General features: G+C 42.0%; 1 protein-coding gene across 3 annotated transcripts in view; it reads left to right on the top strand.

Moving 5' to 3' along the window:
• Window positions 1-12213, top strand: part of UVSSA (UV stimulated scaffold protein A) — a 189569-nt gene that overhangs the window by 20049 nt on the left and 157307 nt on the right. For all 3 annotated transcript variants that reach the window (XM_089692280.1, XM_089692281.1, XM_089692279.1), the window contains exons 5-6: window positions 7721-8110; window positions 9775-9884. In XM_089692280.1, the coding sequence (XP_089548406.1) occupies window positions 7721-8110; window positions 9775-9884 (500 nt within the window). The remainder of the gene's footprint in view (window positions 1-7720; window positions 8111-9774; window positions 9885-12213) is intronic.

The following is a 12213-nucleotide window of genomic DNA, read 5'->3' as shown; positions in this document are numbered from 1 at the left end:
CATGTGCAGTATGGGAGGAGTCCAGGTGCGCTCTTTCATCAGGCCTGCCCTCTTACCCATGAGCCTGTTTTTAAATTCTAAGTTGTGAGTTACTAATCTTTCTATTAAATACCTTTACAGTACACACTTAGAGGCGCTGTGTTTCTTTCTTTCCCTTCTTTAGAGTTATGCTTTGCTCCTATGCAGCTTGCCCTTAGTGCCTACTGGACTACCCTACCCCTGCCCATTTGGAACTCATCAAACATACCTGGACTGCCACACCATGCACCTGTTATCCCTTTTGTATTGATATTTTTGTTTGTTACCTGCTAAAAAATGTGCATTCATTATTTTTGTCTAAAAGTTTAACTTCTCCTTTAAAGCTCAACTCCAGCCAAAGTTTTTTCTTTTTACAGGAAAATGATTGTTTTAAATGAGACAATGAAGTACATACAATGCAGTGGTTGGGTAGTGTATAAAACGGTGAACACTCCATCAGTGATGTGCTATCCCAGAAAACTCCTCTATACATTGAAATTTTTCCTGCCTCCAATATAAAAAAACTGAATTTTCTCAAACTCCTTCCTCCCACACAGTTACTACCTTTTTTTTCTTTTTTTTTTAATTATCACTTGCCCTTCCCTTTTAGCAAGCTGAAATGAGCAGGGCCCTCCTAAAATTCTTCTCTTGTTTGTTTTTATGTTTTCTGTGTCCCCATTGGTCAGATTCCCTCACTTCTTTGCCCGGTGATTCCAGGATAAGAAGTGAAGGCAAAAGGACAAGAAGACACACAGCGATCAAAACCTGGCAGAACTTTTTTCTTTAAATTTTCATCACTTCCTGTCTCTGTGATACCTTGTCATCGGGACAGGAAGTGAAAGGATATTGCCTGATTCATCCCAGACAGTAAGGCCTCGTTCCCTTGGGGCATATCAATGCATACCCTGTGCAAGCTGTTTCAAACAATATAAAGAGTATGCCAAGGGCCTCTATAGCTTAGTATAAAGGTTGATAAATGCAATATAGCCTGCTCTTGTATCAACCGCCAAATTGTTGCTGACTCCACCCAAAATTGATCAACAAAATATTGTTAGGTGTGGTCTAATCAAAACTTATAAACCATACGTATAAGGCATAGGGTTCGAGGAATTCCCCTAAAAGAAAGTTTCAAATGGGACCATGCAGCTTAATCAACAATGGCTTTAATGAAAACATAAATATAATACGTATTGTACAAAAAGTGAGCTAAAACCACTAACCAACACTTCACTTAATTAAAAAGACAACGTTGTCTAGTCAACCAAGCAGCTGATCACTCGGCCACATTCATATTCATAAGAGATGGTAAGTAATGGCATGAATGTGGGGGGGGGCTTCAGAGGATAGTGCGGCAATTATTAGATCTCATCCAGTCACTTATGTCAATCCTCAAAGTATAGTTACTGACAATAGATCATGTGGGACGCATCATGATCAGATCATGCATTTGATGATACAATCACATATAATACCAGGATGGATGGTCCGCAAGCTAGATATTATAGCAGAGATGCTGAGAAAAATCGACCAGTTCAGATGTTATGTGACTTTCCTTTACCATCCGCGTTGGCAGTCCTTTAGCAGCATAGCAGCAGCTCCATCAGGTGGCGTCTTGTTTGCTCCTGTTCATTGTACACAATGCCGGTGGTATGGATAGTAACAATCGGTGAGAGGCTAGGAACGCTTGTTGCCCATGAGTGAGATAGAGGTCGAGCTCAGACAGCCGCTATGCGTGGTGACGTCACGTACAGGATATACGTTATGGGGTGCAATCCAACATGTGTTGCCCAATGTGCTTGAGCTTCTTCAGGGATATCCATTTTATATCCATTTGAAGATCGTTGTTTATCACCATAATCGGTCTATCATTTTGAGGCAGAGTGTGATCTTTTCCAGGTTTAGTTATTAAAGACATGTTGACAGTACCATTTCCTCCGGGAACTGCCCCCCATCGAATATGATTATATAGAGTTACCAATTTTGGGATTAAGACGGGAGAAAATAGTTTGTAATAAAAAGCTGAGAATCCATCTGGGCCAGGTGCTGAGCCACGTTTAAGAGATTTAATTATGTGAAGAATTTCTTTGTCAGTAAATGGGGCATTTAATTTATCGTGTTGTGCGATAGTTAGTGTAGGGATTGGAATATTTGCCAACCAGGAAAGTGCAGAGGATAAGATAGGAGACGTGGGGCTAGCAAGTAGATCTGAATACAGTTTTATGAATATTGTAAGAATCTCTTGTGAGTGCGGGACCAGTTTATCTGAAAAATTTCTTAACTTGTATATATGTGGGGGTTTTAAAGAATGATTACGTTTTTTCCAAGCAAACATCAGCTATGAGGAAAGATTAGAGAAACTGAATGTATTCCCTCTTGAGAAGAGGAGATTAAGGGAGGATATGATCAACATGTATAATACATAAAGGGGGATATGATCTCCATGTATAATACATAAGGGGGGATATGATCTCCATGTATAATACATAAGGGGGGATATGATCACCATGTATAATACATAAGGGAGGATATGATCAACATGTATAATACATAAGGGGGGGTATGATCTCCATGTATAATACATAAGGGGGGGTATGATCTCCATGTATAATACATAAGGGGGGGTATGATCTCCATGTATAATACATAAGGGGGGATATGATCAACATGTATAATACATAAGGGGGGATATGATCTCCATGTATAATACATAAGGGGGGATATGATCTCCATGTATAATACATAAGGGGGGATATGATCTCCATGTATAATACATAAGGGGGGATATGATCTCCATGTATAATACATAAGGGGGGATATGATCTCCATGTATAATACATAAGGGGGGATATGATCTCCATGTATAATACATAAGGGGGGATATGATCTCCATGTATAATACATAAGGGGGGATATGATCTCCATGTATAATACATAAGGGGGGATATGATCTCCATGTATAATACATAAGGGGGGATATGATCTCCATGTATAAATACATCAGTGGTTCATATAGTGAACTTGGTGTAGAGTTATTCACCCTGAGGTCATCACAGAGGACAAGGGGGCACTCTGTCTGGAGGAAAAGAAATGTTATCTCCAAGCACGGAAAGGTTTCTTCGCAGTGAGAGCTGTGAAAATGTGGAATAGACTCCCTCAAGAGTTTTCTGGCCAGCTCAGTGGATTGCTTTAAAAAATGCCTGGATTCTTTCTTAGATACACAGAATATAACTGAATACTAACATTTATAGGTAAAGTTGATCCAGGGAATATCTGATTGCCTCTCAGGGGATCAGGAAGGATTTTTTTTTTTTCCCAGCAGGAGCAAATTGGTTCATGCTTTGCTGTATTTTTTTTTTTTGCCTTCCTCTGGATCAACTGTGGGTATAGGATTATAACTTTTTTTTTTTTTTTTTCTTTTCTATGGTTGAACTGGATGGACTTTTGTCTTTTTTTTTTTTTTCAGCTAGATTAACTATGTAACATGGTGGTCTAGGAATTACTTGATAAAAGGAATCTTACCTTCGCTTTATGATTTACTGCTGCTCTGGGATTCGGGGCTTCAGCAAAATGGCAGCCTCCAGCAGGAAGAAACCGGAACAATGCTGGAGGCAATTTACGGCACACTCTAATTTTGCTATCATAATTATTCATGTGCAATGTATGTTCCTTGCTAAAGAACATTATTTTTTTATCAAGTTGTTATGGGTAAAGTTCTGCTTTAAGACACTACCTGCAAAAATTGTTTGTTTTTTAAAAAGCTGGAAGTATCGATCCTTCTTCTTCTTTTTTTTTTTTTTTTTTTTTTAAACAGTCTGATACAGAACAACATGTCTTCTCCCAACAATCACTAGTGGGTATATGTTAAATCCGGGTTTCTCAGCCAGAATTCTGTGGAACCCTAGGGTTCTATTGCAGGTTGCTCAGTGTTCCTTGAGCATTGACCAATTTCTGCCAGTCAGATAAGTTCTCACTGACACCACTGATCTTTTTAGCTATCTGTAATGGGGTAATTCTTCCCAAAGATCACAAGTGTAAGGAACTTTCTTCCCACTGACCATCACACTAATTTATCATGAGTTATTGATCTAGTAATTTTTATCAGGGGTTCCCTGAGGCTGGAACGTTATTTTAGGTGTTTGTGTTGAAAAAGCTGAGAGAGGCTGTGTTAAATTACTGTATTTTTCGCTCCATAAGACGCACCTGACCATAAGACGCACCTAGGTTTTAGAGGCTGAAAACAGGAAAAAAAATATTCTGAACTAATGGACTGCAGACACAGTACAGGAGATGACCAGAGACTGCGGACACAGTACAGGGGATGACCAGAGACTGCGGACACAGTACAGGAGATGACCAGAGACTGCGGACACGGTACAGGAGATGACCAGAGACTGCGGACACGGTACAGGAGATGACCAGAGACTGCGGACACGGTACAGGAGATGACCAGAGACTGCGGACACGGTACAGGAGATGACCAGAGACTGCGGACACGGTACAGGAGATGACCAGAGACTGCGGACACGGTACAGGAGATGACCAGAGACTGCGGACACGGTACAGGAGATGACCAGAGACTGCGGACACGGTACAGGAGATGACCAGAGACTGCGGACACGGTACAGGAGATGACCAGAGACTGCGGACACGGTACAGGAGATGACCAGAGACTGCGGACACGGTACAGGAGATGACCAGAGACTGCGGACACGGTACAGGAGATGACCAGAGACTGCGGACACGGTACAGGAGATGACCAGAGACTGCGGACACGGTACAGGAGATGACCAGAGACTGCGGACACGGTACAGGAGATGACCAGAGACTGCGGACACGGTACAGGAGATGACTTCTGACCTTTAGGGAGGGGGGGGAGCGGGTACCTGAATTTGACAGGTACCCGCTCTTACTTCCGCGGAGTTGTTCTTTGACCTTACCTGTTCCTCTATCCAGCCACGCGCTGTCTTCCCGGCTTCTGTAGTGTGGGCGCTCGGCTTGACAGCCGGATGCCCAGTGCGCATGAGCGAGAAGCGCTGCGCTTTGTGATTGGTCCGGCGGCTTCTGGGACCTGTCATGTGTCCCAGGTGCCGCCTTACCATTCACAAAGAGCACCGCTTCTTGCACATGCGCACTTTGAACCCGGCTGTCAAGCCGAGCGCCCACACTACAGAAGCCGGGAAGACAGCGTGCCGCTGGATAGAGGAACAGGTAAGGTCCCGCTACAGAGCTGAGCGGCCGGCCCGGTATTCTGACACGGCGGCGGTGGAAATACCAGACTGGCCGCTCCATATTCGCTCCATAAGACGCACTGACATTTTCCCCCCTTTTTTGGGGGGAAAAAAGTGCGTCTTATGGAGCGAAAAATATGGTATATACTAAAGCAATAGTGCTGTGGTTTTTGTTAGGTTATGGTTTTTCTGGGTACCTGACCTTGGTTGCATTTGAAAGCACATTTCTCTAAACTTGAAGGAGGCATTGAAAGTGTAGTTGTATGGTGCTCAGACATGGCTTCTTTTTGCCACCTCTACAGTAGCTGATTGATGCCATATACTGTAAGCCAGAAATGCCTCTTTATTGCAAATAAGCAATGTGCGTAATTGTTTTATAAATCTTATTTGTTACAATTTCGTAAAATCATCAAGTAATGCTTTTGTGTTTTTGAAAGAATATGTACTTTTTTTTTTCTTCAGCTACTTGGGCTTGATCCCAAACCAAACGCTGGTAACCCTTTACATGCTAAAGCAAAGTGTGCGAACCTTATCAGTTAAAGCGGTCCCCTTCAATAAAAGAAATCTGCACCCTCCTAGAATGAAAGTACAGACAGAACACTTGTTCTATCATCACAACCCCCACATTTTCCACTACTGAACAATAGTACTCTACTGGTACCTTGACTGCAAGCCTCCACTTCAGTCCACCATTTTGATTGCCACCATGCCTCTGCAGAAAAAATGTTCCTGAAAGGCAGTTCTTGCACTTGGCGAGACCCTTCCCCAGTACAAAGTCCTAGTTAGTAGGTACTTGGACAGCAGATGAGTGTGCACACATGCCCCATATCTGGAAAGTACTGAAGGGCTACAGCATCAGACATGGCAAGTAAAGGCACAGGGAGTAGTCTGCTGTACAGCAGGAGGTGGGTGAGGGTTTTTGATGAAAGGTCAAGTAAACTTTGATCTGAGAGATGACACCAGCTACCTGAACACAATGTAGTGGATTTAAAGTGGAACTAAACCCTCCCATCCTTTACAGTCAAAGAAGCTGCCAGCCTCTGTTTGATCTGCATTGCCATAGTGCTGCACATGTGAACAGTTATGATGTCAGCCATTAGTTGGCTTGACGGTTCATTTAAAAGCACAAGCAACTTGACAGTTCTCAGTCATGGAATGTCTTGGATGTAACGGTTTGGAAAATAGCTAAATTGATTGGTTTAGTTCCTTTTGAAAAGACTTGTTGGGGGCAGGCAAATCTTGGCTTTGCTTCTTGTGTGTTTGGAAATACCAACAGTTTGAGTGCCATGATTTTCACAGTTAGCAGAACTAAACGCACTCAATCAACATGAACTATTTTTCATTCTTATGTTGTTTAGCATTCGTAAATACATAGAGTATATTATATTTAAAGTGTTACTAAACCCACAACTGTAAAATCAGTGTGTATGTGCAGGAAAACATGCTTTTTCTACTGACTATGGAACCTAAGGGGTTATCCTCTACATTGTGTAAAAATGCTGGTTGATCCTGTCTTGTCTGATCCTCCCCCTCTTTTACTGTCCCGCAGTGGCATGTCTGCACATGCTCTGTTTGGTGTGTATTGCTATAAAGTGTTTTTTTTTTTTTTTTTTGGGAGGGTGCATGTGATTGACACAGGGCCAATCAGCACTGTCCAGACAGAGGGCCAGGGGTCATGCAGCCTCATAGGACAGTCAGAGGAGAATTTAAAAATCTTCCTACAAGATTAACCAGTGCTCCGCCAGACACTGATAGAAGTCACAAGACTGCTATTTACTGCTGCTGAGAGAGGGTATTTAGCAGTTTTTATATTTACTAAAATAATTGCATTTCATTTTTCATGTTCTGTGTACTGTGCAACACCAAATATAGTGAACGCAGGGTCATGACTTTAGTAACACTTTTATTGTTTTACTTTTTTTTTATAATTTTTATTTATTTATTTGCTTTTTTTCATTTCTTCAATTGCTTCCTTGTTTTTGACACAGGGAAAAATTATGTCATATATTCCAGGAGTCTTCATGGGGGTGGGGGGCTTGCCCAGCTAAACACCTTTTTGCCTGCATGCCTGAGCTACGGACAGATAAATTCCAGAAAGTAAAAGCTACACAAAACTCAAGATGGCTGCAGCTAAAAATGGTGTGTGTGTTGTGTGTGTGTGTGTGTGTGTGATTTCTGAATATAAGCATGGATTGGATGGGCGAGTTTGCTTTGAATATTATAATTGATTTCAATAGTGTTTTTTCGGCTTGTGGTGCTCAGATTCGGTTTAGTTCCAATTTAAGTCAGCCAAGATAAGAATACAAATGGCATGAGGTTCCCCATTTTTGTTTAAAAAGGGGCTGGAATTCTGGAAAGGTCTTCGTTATTGTAGCTTGCATTATACTAGATTTCACATATAATATGGCTGTATGTTTCACACTTCACTTTAACTTCATGTGAGTAACTATAAACCTCATTTTTCTCTTTACCAGAATTGCTCGCAGACACCCAGTCCTGTCTCACAGAGATGGCCAATTGCTTTAAACTGTTATTACCCGATCCAGACGAATTTAATCTGCTCGATGAGGACACAGACAATAGTCACTGTGCAGCAAGAAATAGTGGCTCCTCTCAGCCCAAATTAAACCATGCATTGCCTTCCCAATCATGTGATGTGGATGACGAACAGCCGTGTTGTAGCAAGGACTTACCTGCAGTCATGTTACCTGGTCCCAGCCATGAAATTGGAGTGGAGGAAACTTCCAATGTCTCCAATTCAGAGGAGTCTGATGATGATTACTTTGAAGCTGTTGAAGAGTCTTTTATTAGAGACCATGGTTTAGGCTCTCACAAGTATAATCTTGACATTGAAATATCCAGAGGTAACTATTCCTGTTTGGCTATATCTGCTCTATGAGCAACTAGGGTACTGTAAGACTGAAATAAATGTGTTACTAAAATGTATTATTTGCAACTTTGCAGAGGAAGCTGCACTTTGCAAGGGAATTTTCAATTAATTTTGCTACCATGAATATTGTATTGCATGCAGAAAAGTTCAAGAAAACCATACAATGCAGTAGATGTTGGTATTTGAAGTGCTCAGAGGGGGTATATGCTACTTCACCCCAATCTGAGTCCTGCGAGAAGCATAGTAGGAACTTATAATAGGGAAGGAGGGAAGGCTGCTGACATCACATCCAAGATGGCAGCAATGAGCAGCACTCTCAGGGGCTTTGGATGTCTTCATAAGGGATGGTTTTACAGGTAAAGAACATGCCTCAAACATGTTAGGGATACTTTCACACGGGTGTTACAATTTAAAGCAACTTAAAAGCCCATTAATGCTATCTATCTATCTATCCAGTCGTATCCGACCCTTGGCAATTGCATGGACCGTCACTTGTAAGCAACTTTTTCCATGAATTCTCTTAGCAGTCATTTTACAGGGTAGGTTGCCAGGTCTTTCCCCCAACCCCTACCATGCAGGAGATCCCACATGGCCAGGGATGAAACTAGGACAATTTAGACAGGAGCCAATTAACCTACCAGCATGTTTTGGAGTGTGGGAGGAAACCGGAGTACCTGGTGGAAACCCACGTGAACACAGGGAGAACATACAAACTCCATGCAGGAGGTGTCATGGTTGGGAATTGAACCCATGACCCAATTACTGCAAGGCAGAAGTACTAACCAATAAGCCACTGTGCCCCCCCCCCCCCCCCATTAATGCACCCATAACATAAATAAGCATTTTGGATGTGTTGTACAGGTCTTCATGTTGCGTTTTTTTAACAAGGCAGAGGAAATGATCGCTTTTACCACTTTGCAACCACACCGTAAATGCACTGTCAACTACATAGGCGCATTTACAGCGTGTTTAACCTCTTCACTCTGAGCGTGCGAAAATATGCAGCTTCTCGGCGGCTGGGCCTTGACGGCGAGCGGGCGCATATTTGCGTACCATTTGTAAACAAATGTGCTGAGAGCACGCGCCCTGCGAGCTCCCAGCACATGTCACCGTCCCACGGAAAGGTCCCGATCTCTCCTTGCGATCGGGACCTTTCTGATCATGTGACTGCCGTGACAGCCAATCACTGTGGTTACATGAGGGTAAACCCCTTAAAGGGCCAGGAGGCGCCAGCGTGAAGGGATTAAGGTTCGGTTGTGGTGCGTTTTCAATAGAAGTGAATGGAGGCAGTTGCAAAGTGTCAACTCCTGCCAAACTCAGCTGTATTTTTGCTTTACCGCAGCGCTGCAATGTGAATACATCCACTCCCTATTTTAACAGTTTTGAACGGCATTGATAGGCATTCAGGAAGCGCTTAAATGTGACCTAACTGCCTATTTTCAACGTATGTGTGAGAGCCTTAAATGCACATATAAACTTATGGGAAAAATGTTGTTAAAATGAATGATCTCTTTAAAATGTGTACATGCTGAATACACTGTAGTCTCCCTTGCTGCAACTTGTTTTCATGGTGCTGAATAGACAGGGGAGTTGGCTGTTTGTAATTTTAATATATGACCTCTAACTTTTGTCTTGCAGATCTTAGAGTAAATAAAAATGAGGACAATACAGATATCATAAACAGCTTGACGGATGCTCACAAACTGGCCAAGAACAAATATTGGCCTTTAGTACAGTCCTGGATTCAGGTAATGGTGCTCTGGGTATTGCAGTTGTATACAGTCACTACATCTCTGTGGTTTGAATGTTTTTTTTTTTTTTTTAAATAGGTTTTCCAAGCCAGCTATAGCCCAGTGCATCTAACCCCCTCCTCTGATATATATCATATTATTGCACAGAGGGGTTAAATGCACGTTTTTCATTTACCCTCAAAGACAGCTTTTCATGTAACAAATAACATTCTAATCAGAGGCGTATGTATGCTTGAAGCTTGTGAGCCTAGATGCAAAAGTTGACCTGGGATCCCCTCACTACCACCCACCGCTTCCACTACACGACAAGTGGCTAAAGAGTTATTTCAGATCTTTATTAACATATTGAGATGAAAATTAAAAAGATGTTGTAGAAACTGTCCATATTTTGACATACCTCTCTAGTTCTTTTGAATACTCTGGAGCAGGAGTAGGCAACCTGAGAGAGGTGGAGAGGTACCTGCCGGTGGAGAGTGTTTATGCCCCCCCCCCCTTTTTTTTTTTTTTTTTTCCTTTTTTTTAAGATTAACTAGCAAGGCCTTCCTAAATGGTAGGGAAACTTTAGAAAAATATAACATGTCCCTATAAAAATAAAAGCATAGCCTACCTAAGTAGTTGACAGTGCCAGTAGGACAGACAAGGGTGTCAGACAATAGGGCATTGGACAGAGTCGGTAAACTTTTATTTTGTTGGGGGTTTTTTTAATATATTTTTTTTCCTATTATGCCATGTATGTGTGTAAATTATATAATATTTATTTATTTTTTACAATTGTATTTAAAAAAAAAAAGTATGTATATGTATGTGTGTATATATGTATATATTTTGTGTGTGTGTATGTATAAATATATATATGTGTGTGTATGTATGTATGTATGTATGTATGTATGTATGTGTATATATATGTATGTATGTATGTGTATATATATATGTATGTGTGTGTGTGTGTGTGTATGTATGTATATATATATATATATATATATATATATATATATATATATATATATATATATATATATATATATGTGTGTGTGTGTGTGTATTCTAGCAGCCCTGTGTGGGGGGGCCTTGATGAAATACCAGGGGTATAAACAGACCTCCGATGTCTCTGTTTTTAGACCGAGAAAGGAGATTGAGGACTGTGTCCTCAACCTCCATCACAGCTGCACAGAATGAATGAACAGGAAGAGCTCTGAACTGTCTTGCTGTCTTCCTGAGTAAACACAACTTACTTTGCTTCGGTTTATGAGGCAGCAGAAATAGGAGTGGCCTGCATATAGAGGAACCAATCCACTCCATTTTGTTCCTGCTGCCACTGAATGCTGGAGGGAGGGAGAAGAGGAGAAGCAGGCATTCAGAAAGAGAATACAGGGGATCAAATCTTCTATATGCCACCCCTCTTATCCAGGTGTGACAGGGAGGCCACACAGGTCCCCAGGAGCATGGGTGGGGTCTCCCTTTCGATCCCTGGTGCTACACTAGTGTTGGGGTTTTTTTCAAGTCACACAGAGGTTCCCCATCTGCCTGCGCACTACAAGTCCCAGCATGTCTAGGACTCACCCCTCCCCCATGCTGGTTCCTGTTACTTCCCCACACATAGGATATCCCCAGTACAAGGGGAGTCAGTTGAAGTCTCAGTCCCGCTTAATGTGTAGAAGTCAGCCCTGTGTCCTGAACTGTAGAATGTTCTCACATTCCCCCCCTGCTCCACTCTCACCTCGTCCCACTTGATGAACTTGCTGCCTTGTTGTATCTCTGGCATCTGAACCAGCTCCAGCTGGAGAGCTTGTACCTCGAGCCTGACTGAAGATATGACGGGGAAGGGGGCAGTAAGAGAAGAGGGAGGTGAGGAGAGACCAGCGCGGATTGACTTGGAGGGACAGGTAATAAATGTGGTGGATGAGCTGATAGAGAAAATAAAAGTGCAGTTAGCAGAAGGCAGAAAAGGCTTAGCGACTTTTTAATCTCTCCAGGATTCTGGTTGTGCTCCGCCAAATGGTTGAGGCTGCTAACTGTGTTAGACTTCATTTCAAACGTTACTGGTTTTGAAGGAGTGAGAATGAAAGTATAACTGAACTGAATAAAGCAAAACATATTGCAAAATAGGGAAATATAATTTGTGTACCTTAATCACTATTTATAATCTAAAAAATAAATGCTTTATACATTTTTAGTTTTCTTTGGTGGTCAAATGACTGCACAGCCTCTCCTTTGCATCCTTCTTCCCCACAGCAGGAGGTGTGACCTCACACAAAGTGTGGAAGTACATTCCCTCTCTGTGTGCGCTGCGATTCAGAAATTGCTGTGTGGACAGAGAGGCTTTTGA

This window comes from Staurois parvus, unplaced genomic scaffold (genome assembly GCF_062004578.1).
Source record: "Staurois parvus isolate SC_StPar_1 unplaced genomic scaffold, SC_StPar_1.0 ptg000581l, whole genome shotgun sequence".
NCBI lineage: Eukaryota > Metazoa > Chordata > Amphibia > Anura > Ranidae > Staurois > Staurois parvus.
This window is presented reverse-complemented; position numbering and strand designations above follow the sequence as displayed.